This window comes from Lucilia sericata, unplaced genomic scaffold, assembly GCF_015586225.1.
Source record: "Lucilia sericata isolate MDLA Ls3-8-SP2 unplaced genomic scaffold, ASM1558622v1 Contig001502F_arrow, whole genome shotgun sequence".
In the NCBI taxonomy this organism is placed as follows: Eukaryota; Metazoa; Arthropoda; class Insecta; order Diptera; family Calliphoridae; genus Lucilia; species Lucilia sericata.
In genome coordinates, this window is record NW_023995429.1 from 60,631 (window position 1) to 74,258 (window position 13,628).

General features: G+C 31.7%; 1 protein-coding gene across 1 annotated transcript; it reads left to right on the forward strand.

The window, feature by feature from the left end:
- Window positions 1-371: 371 nt before the first annotated feature.
- Window positions 372-11,721, forward strand: LOC119611642 (amphiphysin; the record flags this gene model as incomplete). The annotated part of the gene is made up of 5 exons (XM_037967289.1): window positions 372-562; window positions 4,231-4,506; window positions 4,565-4,646; window positions 4,722-4,832; window positions 11,639-11,721. Coding segments are annotated over 5 exons (743 nt in total), but the record flags the coding sequence as incomplete, so codon positions are not given.
- Between the last annotated feature and the right edge of the window lie 1,907 nt (window positions 11,722-13,628).

The following is a 13,628-nucleotide window of genomic DNA, read 5'->3' on the forward strand; positions in this document are numbered from 1 at the left end:
AAAATAGAATTAAAACTAATAATAATAAAAAAAGAGATAAAAGCAAATTTTGTACCAAAAAACGAATGCCAAAATGTCATTATTATTGCTTTATTAAATAAAAATTTAAACAAACTTTCTTTGCTAAAGATTCAAATTAATTTATTATTCTCGTTTTTTTTTATTAAACTTTTTGCAGATTTTACAAAATTTGGGTAAAGTTGATCGGACTGCAGATGAATTTTTGATGATCATTTAAATAATTTCAATCGACAACAACAAAATGCCAATAGATTACAAAAAGAATTCAATATATATTAGATGTATAAGAGGTAAAAGTTTTCTTTATTATTTAATAAATTTATGTATAATTTTGCAAATTGTTTCTTTAGCTGCACAAACCGCATCCAAATCATTAATGGATGCCATAGCGGAAATCTATGAACCTCAATGGAGTGGTTATGATGCCTTACAAGCCCAAGCTCAATCTTCAGAATCATTATGGCAAGATTTTGCTCACAAATTGGCAGATCAAGTATTGATACCATTAAATACTTATACAGGACAATTTCCAGAAATGAAGGTTGGTAGTGTAAATGATTAATATTTTTAATAGTCTAGTCTACAGTGTGGTCTACAGTCTAGTCTATAGTCTACCCTATAGTCTTGTCTATAGTCTAGTCTATAGTGTATTCTATAGTATACTCTCTAGTCTATTGAATAGACTCTATTCTATAGTCTAGTCTATATTCTAGTTACAAATATAACTATAGCTTAGTCCATAGTCTTAGTTTAGTTGTAAGTCTAGTCTATAGTCTAGTCTATAGTCCAGTCTATAGTCTAGTCTATAGTCTAGTCTATAGTCTAGTCTATAGTCTAGTCTATAGTCTAGTCTATAGTCTAGTTTAGTCTAGTCTATAGTCTAGTCTATAGTCTAGTCTATAGTCTTCTATAGTCTAGTCTATAGTCTATAGTCTAGTCTATAGTCTAGTCTATAGTCTAGTCTATAGTCTAGTCTATAGTCTAGTCTATAGTCTAGTCTATAGTCTAGTCTATAGTCTAGTCTATAGTCTAGTCTATAGTCTAGTCTATAGTCTATAGTCTAGTCTATAGTCTAGTCTATAGTCTAGTCTATAGTCTAGTCTATAGTCTAGTCTATAGTCTAGTCTATAGTCTAGTCTATAGTCTAGTCTATAGTCTAGTCTATAGTCTAGTCTATAGTCTAGTCTATAGTCTAGTCTATAGTCTAGTCTATAGTCTAGTCTATAGTCTAGTCATTGTCTAGTCTATAGTCTAGTCTATAGTCTAGTCTATAGTCTAGTCTATAGTCTAGTCTATAGTCTAGTCTATAGTCTAGTCTATAGTCTAGTCTATAGTCTAGTCTATAGTCTAGTCTATAGTCTAGTCTAGTCTAGTCTAGTCTATAGTCTAGTCAATAGTCTAGTCTATAGTCTAGTCAATAGTCTAGTCTATAGTCTAGTCAATAGTCTAGTCTATAGTCTAGTCTATAGTCTAGTCAATAGTCTAGTCTATAGTCTAGTCTATAGTCTAGTCTATAGTCTAGTCTATAGTCTAGTCTATAGTCTAGTCTATAGTCTAGTCTATAGTCTAGTCTATAGTCTAGTCTATTGTCTAGTCTATAGTCTAGTCTATTGTCTAGTCTATAGTCTAGTCTATAGTCTAGTCTATAGTCTATAGTCTAGTCTATAGTCTAGGCTATAGTCTAGTCTATAGTCTAGTCTATAGTCTAGTCTATAGTCTAGTCTATTGTCTAGTCTATAGTCTAGTCTATAGTCTAGTCTATAGTCTAGTCTATTGTCTAGTCTATAGTCTAGTCTATTGTCTAGTCTATAGTCTAGTCTATAGTCTAGTCTATAGTCTAGTCTATAGTCTAGTCTATAGTCTAGTCTATAGTCTAGTCTATAGTCTAGTCTATAGTCTAGTCTATAGTCTAGTCTATAGTCTAGTCTATAGTCTAGTCTATAGTCTAGTCTATAGTCTAGTCTATAGTCTAGTCTATAGTCTAGTCTATAGTCTAGTCTATAGTCTAGTCTATAGTCTAGTCTATAGTCTAGTCTATAGTCTGGTCTATAGTCTAGTCTATAGTCTAGTCTATAGTCTAGTCTATAGTCTAGTCTATAGTCTAGTCTATAGTCTAGTCTATAGTCTAGTCTATAGTCTAGTCTATAGTCTAGTCTAGTCTATAGTCTAGTCTAGTCTATAGTCTAGTCTAGTCTAGTCTAGTCTAGTCTAGTCTAGTCTAGTCTATAGTCTAGTCTAGTCTATAGTCTATAGTCTATAGTCTATAGTCTATAGTCTATAGTCTAGTCTAGTCTAGTCTATAGTCTAGTCTAGTCTATAGTCTAGTCTATAGTCTAGTCTAGTCTAGTCTAGTCTATAGTCTAGTCTAGTCTATAGTCTAGTCTAGTCTATAGTCTAGTCTAGTCTATAGTCTAGTCTAGTCTAGTCTAGTCTAGTCTAGTCTAGTCTAGTCTAGTCTAGTCTAGTCTAGTCTATAGTCTAGTCTAGTCTATAGTCTAGTCTAGTCTATAGTCTAGTCTAGTCTATAGTCTAGTCTAGTCTATAGTCTAGTCTAGTCTATAGTCTAGTCTAGTCTATAGTCTAGTCTAGTCTAGTCTAGTCTATAGTCTAGTCTAGTCTATAGTCTAGTCTATAGTCTAGTCTAGTCTATAGTCTAGTCTAGTCTATAGTCTAGTCTATAGTCTAGTCTATAGTCTAGTCTAGTCTATAGTCTAGTCTATAGTCTAGTCTATAGTCTAGTCTATAGTCTAGTCTATAGTCTAGTCTATAGTCTAGTCTATAGTCTAATCTATAGTCTAGTCTATAGTCTAGTCTATAGTCTAGTCTATAGTCTAGTCTATAGTCTAGTCTATAGTCTAGTCTATAGTCTAGTCTATAGTCTAGTCTATAGTCTAGTCTATAGTCTAGTCTATAGTCTAGTCTATAGTCTAGTCTTTAGTCTAGTCTATAGTCTAGTCTAAGTCTAGTCTATAGTCTAGTCTATAGTCTAGTCTATAGTCTAGTCTATAGTCTAGTCTATAGTCTAGTCTATAGTCTAGTCTATAGTCTAGTCTATAGTCTAGTCTATAGTCTAGTCTATAGTCTAGTCTATAGTCTAGTCTATAGTCTAGTCTATAGTCTAGTCTATAGTCTAGTCTATAGTCTAGTCTATAGTCTAGTCTATAGTCTAGTCTATAGTCTAGTCTATAGTCTAGTCTATAGTCTAGTCTATAGTCTAGTCTATAGTCTAGTCTATAGTCTAGTCTATAGTCTAGTCTATAGTCTAGTCTATAGTCTAGTCTATAGTCTAGTCTATAGTCTAGTCTATAGTCTAGTCTATAGTCTAGTCTATAGTCTAGTCTATAGTCTAGTCTATAGTCTAGTCTATAGTCTAGTCTATAGTCTAGTCTATAGTCTAGTCTATAGTAGTCTATGTCTAGTCTATAGTCTAGTCTATAGTCTAGTCTATAGTCTAGTCTATAGTCTAGTCTATAGTCTAGTCTATAGTCTAGTCTATAGTCTAGTCTATAGTCTAGTCTATAGTCTAGTCTATAGTCTAGTCTATAGTCTAGTCTATAGTCTAGTCTATAGTCTAGTCTATAGTCTAATCTATAGTCTAGTCTAAGTCAGTCTAGTCTAGTCTAGTCTATAGTCTAGTCTATAGTCTAGTCTATAGTCTAGTCTATAGTCTAGTCTATAGTCTAGTCTATAGTCTAGTCTATAGTCTAGTCTATAGTCTAGTCTATAGTCTAGTCTATAGTCTAGTCTATAGTCTAGTCTATAGTCTAGTCTATAGTCTAGTCTATAGTCTAGTCTATAGTCTAGTCTATAGTCTAGTCTATAGTCTAGTCTATAGTCTAGTCTATAGTCTAGTCTATAGTCTAGTCTATAGTCTAGTCTTAGTCTAGTCTATAGTCTAGTCTATAGTCTAGTCTATAGTCTAGTCTATAGTCTAGTCTATAGTCTAGTCTATAGTCTAGTCTATTGTCTAGTCTATAGTCTAGTCTATAGTCTAGTATAGTCTAGTCTATAGTCTAGTCTATAGTCTAGTCTATAGTCTAGTCTATAGTCTAGTTTATGGTATAGTTAATAGTCTAGTCTATAGCCTAGTCTATAATCTAGTCTATAGTCTAGTTTATGGTCTAGTCTATGGTCTACTCTATAGTCTATAGTCTTATATAGAAATAGAATAGAAATTTCAATCATTTTTAATTTTCTTGCACATTTCAGAAAAAAGTTGAAAAACGCAATAGAAAACTGATCGATTACGATGGTCAACGTCATTCGTTCCAAAGTCTACAAGCCAATGCCAATAAACGTAAAGATGATGTTAAATTAACCAAAGGACGTGAACAATTGGAAGAAGCACGTCGTACATATGAACTATTGAATACGGAACTACACGATGAACTTCCAGCTCTATATGAGTCAAGAATATTGTTTTTGGTAACCAATTTACAAACTCTATTCGCAACAGAACAAGTTTTCCACAATGAAACAGCCAAGGTTAGTGAAAATGAAAGGATAAAAAAAAACTTTGTTAATTATTATGTATATTTAACAGATTTACTCGGAATTAGAGGCTATTGTTGATAAATTGGCAACAGAATCACAACGCGGCTCAAATACTCTTAGAAAAGCAACAGGTATTTCGAAAATTTGTTTATATCTTAAAAAAAAATTACATTTAAATTATTTTGTATTATTTTTTAATGTTAAAGTGAACGCCATTAAATCTGCCAGTCCTGTACAGTCACCAGTTAAACAAATGAATAATGCCAATATTACCAACAGCAACAATCAATATCAAAATACTAATGGTTCTGCTAATCGTAAGTAGCCCATAACTTGTCTTAACTTTTTTACATTTTTACCACAAAATTGTTACAACAAAATTCCTTTTTGTTTTTGTACGATTTGATTTGAAATTAACATTGTTTCTTTAGTTAAATTTAATATAATTTTGTTTTTGTAATATTTAAAATTTGATTTTGTTTTCTTTATATTTTTTCGCTTTTTTTTCTTTATTCCTTTTATTTATTTTTAAATTGCTCAAAACTGCTTAAATAGAAGATTCATAAATCTTTTAATTTAAAACATTCATATTGTTTTTATTTATTAATTTTTCGCTTTTTAAGTTTTATTTTACAGTTATAATTATTATTATAATAATATTACTATATATGCAATATTTTATTCAATCATTTAGTTAATATTTATTCACAAATAATAATCGCAACATAACGGTAATGATTTTTAAATTCTTGTATAAAATATTATTATTTTGTCGGTGATTTTAATTTAAAAAAATTGGTTGTCTTGATTAAGGGATAACGACAATTGATTGAATCAAATCAAAATGGAATCAATTATTTCAAAATTTTTCATTTTTTTTCAATTTGAATAGAAAATTTCCAATTTCGAATGCACCCAATGAAATTCTTAAATTTCAAAATGAAATTTCTTATTTCTAATAGCAATTTTGTAAAAATTTAAAAATATATAATAACATTACTTGCTGCTATCCCTTATATTCTATTCTATGTGTGTATCTCAAAAATCTTTTCTCTTTCTCCTATAAATTTTGTATATTTTTTTCTTTATTAGTTTTGGCAATTTAAAAATATTTATTCATATATTTCTTTAGTAGCTATAAACATACATATTAACCGATTTAAAATACATACCAAATGTCTAAAAAACCAAAAACAGATGTAGATAATAATTAATATTAGTACATACATACATACGTATATATGCATAAAAATACCTATAAATCATGTACGTAGCAGTAATAGTTGTATAAAAATAATAAATTTTTTTCATTTAAAGTTCATATCTTTTATAAAAAAAATTCTTATAAACTAATTTTGTGGTAGTTTATGGGTTTTTGTTTGGAGGCAAATAGAGGCAAATGTCTTTTGGGAAAATTAACAAAATTTAATATTAAAAAAAAGACTGCAACAGATTCCTTTTCTTCAAAGTTTTAAACTACAAAAGTTAGGGAAATTTTAAATGTCGACTATAGACTAGACTAAAGATAGATAATAGACTAGACTACAGACTATACTATAAACTAGACTATAGACTAGGCTATAGACTAGACTATTGATTAGACTATAGACTAGACTATAGACAAGACTATAGACAAGACTATTGACTAAACTATAGAATGGACTACATAATAAGCTATAGACTCAACTATAGACTTGACTATAGACTAGACTATAGACTATACTATAGACTAGACTACAGACTAGATAAACTAGGCTACAGACTAGACTATAGACTAGGCTAGACTAGACTATAGACTAGACTATAACTAGACTATAACTAGACTATAACTAGACTATAGACTAGATTGTAGACTAGACTTTCGACTAGACTATAGACTAGACTATAACTAGACTATAACTAGACTATTACTAGACTATAACTAGACTATAACTAGACTATAACTAGACTATAGACTAGATTGTAGACTAGACTTAGACTAGACTATAGACTATAGACTAGACTATAGACTAGACTATAGACTAGACTATAGACTAGACTATAGACTAGACTATAGACTAGACTATAGACTAGACTATAGACTAGACTATAGACTAGACTATAGACTAGACTATAGACTAGACTATAGACTAGACTATAGACTAGACTATAGACTAGACTATAGACTAGACTATAGACTAGACTATAGACTAGACTATAGACTAGACTATAGACTAGACTATAGACTAGACTATAGACTAGACTATAGACTAGACTATAGACTAGACTATAGACTAGACTATAGACTAGACTATAGACTAGACTATAGACTAGACTATAGACTAGACTATAGACTAGACTATAGACTAGACTATAGACTAGACTATAGACTAGACTATAGACTAGACTATAGACTAGACTATAGACTAGACTATAGACTAGACTATAGACTAGACTATAGACTAGACTATAGACTAGACTATAGACTAGACTATAGACTAGACTATAGACTAGACTATAGACTAGACTATAGACTAGTAGACTATAGACTAGACTATAGACTAGACTATAGACTAGACTATAGACTAGACTATAGACTAGACTATAGACTAGACTATAGACTAGACTATAGACTAGACTATAGACTAGACTATAGACTAGACCATAGACTAGACTAGACTATAGACTAGACTATAGACTAGACTATAGACTAGACTAGACTATAGACTAGACTAGACTATAGACTAGACTAGACTATAGACTAGACTATAGACTAGACTAGACTATAGACTAGACTATAGACTAGACTATAGACTAGACTATAGACTAGACTATAGACTAGACTATAGACTAGACTATAGACTAGACTATAGACTAGACTATAGACTAGACTATAGACTAGACTATAGACTAGACTATAGACTAGACTATAGACTAGACTATAGACTAGACTATAGACTAGACTATAGACTAGACTATAGACTAGACTATAGACTAGACTATAGACTAGACTATAGACTAGACTATAGACTAGACTATAGACTAGACTATAGACTAGACTATAGACTAGACTATAGACTAGACTATAGACTAGACTATAGACTAGACTATAGACTAGACTATAGACTAGACTATAGACTAGACTATAGACTAGACTATAGACTAGACTATAGACTAGACTATAGACTAGACTATAGACTACTATAGACTAGACTATAGACTAGACTATAGACTAGACTATAGACTAGACTATAGACTAGACTATAGACTAGACTATAGACTAGACTATAGACTAGACTATAGACTAGACTATAGACTAGACTATAGACTAGACTATAGACTAGACTATAGACTAGACTATAGACTAGACTATAGACTAGACTATAGACTAGACTATAGACTAGACTATAGACTAGACTATAGACTAGACTATAGACTAGACTATAGACTAGACTATAGACTAGACTATAGACTAGACTATAGACTATAGACTAGACTATAGACTAGACTATAGACTAGACTATAGACTAGACTATAGACTAGACTATAGACTAGACTATAGACTAGACTATAGACTAGACTATAGACTAGACTATAGACTAGACTATAGACTAGACTATACTAGACTATAGACTAGACTATAGACTAGACTATAGACTATAGACTAGACTATAGACTAGACTATAGACTAGACTATACTATACTATAGACTAGACTATACTAGACTTATAGACTATAGACTAGACTATAGACTAGACTATAGACTAGACTATAGACTAGACTATAGACTAGACTATAGACTAGACTATAGACTAGACTATAGACTAGACTATAGACTAGACTATAGACTAGACTATAGACTAGACTATAGACTAGACTGTAGACTAGACTATAGACTAGACTATAGACTAGACTATAGACTAGACTATAGACTAGACTATAGACTAGACTATAGACTAGACTATAGACTAGACTATAGACTAGACTATAGACTAGACTATAGACTAGACTATAGACTAGACTATAGACTAGACTATAGACTAGACTATAGACTAGACTATAGACTAGACTATAGACTAGACTATAGACTAGACTATAGACTAGACTATAGACTAGACTATAGACTAGACTATAGACTAGACTATAGACTAGACTATAGACTAGACTATAGACTAGACTATAGACTAGACTATAGACTAGACTATAGACTAGACTATAGACTAGACTATAGACTAGACTATAGACTAGACTATAGACTAGACTATAGACTAGACTATAGACTAGACTATAGACTAGACTATAGACTAGACTATAGACTAGACTATAGACTAGACTATAGACTAGACTATAGACTAGACTAGACTAGACTATAGACTAGACTATAGACTAGACCATAGACTAGACTATAGACTAGACTATAGACTAGACTATAGACTAGACTATAGACTAGACTATAGACTAGACTATAGACTAGACTATAGACTAGACTATAGACTAGACCATAGACTAGACTATAGACTAGACTATAGACTAGACTATAGACTAGACTATAGACTAGACTATAGACTAGACTATAGACTAACTATAGACTAGACTATAGACTAGACCATAGACTAGACTAGACTATAGACTAGACTATAGACTAGACTATAGACTAGACTATAGACTAGACTATAGACTAGACTATAGACTAGACTATAGACTAGACTAGACTAGACTAGACTATAGACTAGACTAGACTATAGACTAGACTAGACTAGACTATAGACTAGACTAGACTATAGACTAGACTAGACTATAGACTAGACTAGACTATAGACTAGACTAGACTATAGACTAGACTATAGACTAGACTATAGACTAGACTATAGACTAGACTATAGACTAGGCTATAGACTAGACTATAGACTAGACTATAGACTAGACTATAGACTAGACTATAGACTAGACTATAGACTAGACTATAGACTAGACTATAGACTAGACTATAGACTAGACTATAGACTAGACTATAGACTAGACTATAGACTAGACTATAGACTAGACTATAGACTAGACTATAGACTAGACTATAGACTAGACTATAGACTAGACTATAGACTAGACTAGACTATAGACTAGACTATAGACTAGCTAGACTATAGACTAGACTATAGACTAGACTATAGACTAGACTATAGACTAGACTATAGACTAGACTATAGACTAGACTGTAGACTAGACTATAGACTAGACTATAGACTGACTATAGACTAGACTATAGACTAGACTATAGACTAGACTATACACTAGACTATACACTAGACTATAGACTAGACTATAGACTAGACTATAGACTAGACTAGACTATAGACTAGACTAGACTATAGACTAGACTATAGACTAGACTATAGACTAGACTATAGACTAGACTATAGACTAGACTATAGACTAGACTATAGACTAGACTATAGACTAGACTATAGACTAGACTATAGACTAGACTATAGACTAGACTATAGACTAGACTATAGACTAGACTATAGACTAGACTATAGACTAGATAGACTAGACTATAGTCTAGATTATCACTAAACTATAGACTAGACTATAGGCTAGACTATAGGCTAGACTATAGACTAGACTATAGGCTAGACTATAGGCTAGACTATAGACTAGACTATAGACTAGACTATAGGCTAGACTATAGACTAGACTATAGACTAGACTATAGACTAGACTATAGACTAGACTATAGACTAGACTATAGTCTAGACTATAGACTAGACTATAGACTAGACTATAGACTAGACTATAGACTAGACTATAGACTAGACTATAGACTAGACTATAGTCTAGACTATAGACTAGACTATAGACTAGACTATAGACTAGACTATAGACTAGACTATAGACTAGACTATAGACTAGACTATAGACTAGACTATAGACTAGACTATAGACTAGACTATAGACTAGACTATAGACTAGACTATAGACTAGACTATAGACTAGACTATAGACTAAACTATAGACTAGACTATAGACTAGACTATAGACTAGACTATAGACTAGACTATAGACTAGACTATAGACTAGACTATAGACTAGACTATAGACTAGACTATAGACTAGACTATAGACTAGACTATAGACTAGACTATAGACTAGACTATAGACTAGACTATAGTCTAGATTATAGACTAGACTATAGACTAGACTATAGACTAGACTATAGACTAGACTATAGACTAGACTAGACTAGACTATAGACTAGACTAGAGACTAGACTATAGACTGGACTATAGACTAAAATATAGACTAAACTATAGACTAGACTATAGACTAGACTATAGACTAGACTATAGACTAAACTATAGACTAAACTGTAGACTAAACTATAGACTAAACTATAGACTAAGCTATAGACTAAACTATATTAACTAGATTATAGACTAGACTATAGACTAGACTATATACTAAACTATAGACTAGATTATGGACTAGTCTACAGACTAAACTATAGACTAGATATGATACAAAGCTTTTATATTCTGCGCACCTCATAAGGTTTATTATTAAATAAAAACTTTAGATTTGTTTGGATGTATTTTAAAGAGGTTTTCTCTATTTTTATCATTTGCAAAATGCATGAATACAAAATCAAATTTTAATTTAGTTTTTAAGCCGAAAACAAAATACAATTTCTTTTTTTTAACAATGCATGAGCTGAGTTTCTATATATTTTTTGTTCTTTCTTTTTTCTCTTTTTTTTCAATTTTTTTTATTTTACAAAAATTCGTGTTGTTTTTTTGGTTGGATTTGAAATTTTTTATTTGTAAATTTTGTTACTTTCTTTACTTTAATTATTATAATTTTTTGTTATTATTGGAATGTTGAAACAAAATAATAATAATTCTATTTAACCAACATAACAATATGAACAAAATATTTCTAAAAAAAAAACAAAAAACTCTAAACATAACATGCACCAATATGCAATATCATGTCAAATTTATCAAAAACAAAAAAATGATCAAAAATGAAAAATATACAAAACAAAAACAAAAACCAAACACAACAATACATACAAAACATAGCAACCATCACCGAGTTCTTCTTCTACAACAAGAATCTAGACTTGATAATGTTTCTCCAACACCAGAATTGTCCGCTGAACTATTGAGAGGTGGTGGCCCATCATTTAGTGGCATGAATAAATGGAAACAAGTAGTACGACTTCGGTAATTTAGTAAATGATGCCACTTCAATAGGGAAAGCGCCAGTTCAACGATAACCACCACAACAGCTACAGTAGCCACCAAGGAAAACGGAAAAGGAAATGGAAAAGGAAACCGCACAATTAAATAGTCCCAATGCCAATACTGCTACAAAAGAAGTCGAAGAAACTTCTGCCAAGATCGAAAAGCTCACTACCGAGACAACAACTACTACAGCAACACAACGAGTTCAGCAACCAAAGAGGATGTGGATATGAACATGCAGAAGCAGCAGCTATAAAAGTAACAACAACCGAGGTAACGGAAGTGAAAAAAACCGAACAAATGAATGGTAATGATAAGGCAAATGGTAATGCCAATACAGTTATTGATGCCAAAACCACCACCACAACAACAACGACGACAACAACTAATGGCAATACCACATCGGTAACAGCAACATCAGCATCATCAGAAGTGGACGAAGAATCGAATAAAACAAAATTAGGTAAAGATCAATTAAACGATGATAAAATTCAAAATATCACTACTAGTACTAGAAAAAAATTAGTTGAACCAGTAAAAATCCATTTGGTGATGTTGACGACGACGATGATAATGAAGAAATCTACGAATTACCCAAGGGTGAGTAGATTGTCTTTTATTTACCCACTCAGCCAAAAGTTCCAAACAGGTTTATGTGACCTGTTTTGGGAAAATTTTGGAAACTTAGCTGAGAAGTCGCTAAAACGATCTGCTATTTTTTCTCGGGGATCTGTTGTCTGTGTATATATACCAAAAATAAAATCTACTTAATTAGTTTGTTAGCTGGAAATGGGTCTAAAAAAGTATTGTTAAATTTTCTTTCTAACTGGAAAAAAAATGTTCGTAAAAAATGAAACGATATTTTCACAAACTTGATGACGAGACTATAGACTGGACTACTGGCATCTCTCTTACTAACTGTAAGCTACTGGTTCAGAATGAACTATATGAAATGGCTCAAATCAGATGGTTCAGTGAAACCACCTGTCTCAATTCGAGGTCAATTTGGCATCCTATATGATGCTCCCAGATCAAGCCTTACTATTAAGCTTTCGCAGGGAACAGCTGAGAAATGCTGGTATCAGTCATAACGGAACACTGTACTATTGCAATCGTGCCAGAAGAATGGGTCTCGAATATACTACTATAGACTAGACTATAGACTAGACTATAGACTAACTATAGACTAGACTATAGACTAGACTTAGACTATAGACTAGACTATAGGCTAGACTATAGGCTAGACTATAGACTAGACTAGACTATAGACTAGACTATAGACTAGACTATAGACTAGACTATAGACTAGACTATAGACTAGACTATAGACTAGACTATAGACTAGACTATAGACTAGACTATAGACTAGACTATAGACTAGACTAGACTATAGACTAGACTATAGACTAGACTATAGACTAGACTATAGACTAGACTAGACTAGACTATAGACTAGACTATAGACTAGACTATAGACTAGACTATAGACTAGACTATAGACTAGACTATAGACTAGACTATAGACTAGACTATAGACTAGACTATGATAGACTATAGACTAGACTATAGACTAGACTATAGACTAGACTATAGACTAGACTATAGACTAGACTATAGACTAGACTATAGACTAGACTATAGACTAGACTATAGACTAGACTATAGACTAGACTATAGACTAGACTATAGACTAGACTATAGACTAGACTATAGACTAGACTATAGACTAGACTATAGACTAGACTATAGACTAGACTATAGACTAGACTATAGACTAGACTATAGACTAGACTATAGACTAGACTATAGACTAGACTATAGACTAGACTATAGACTAGACTATAGACTAGACTATAGACTAGACTATAGACTAGACTATAGACTAGACTA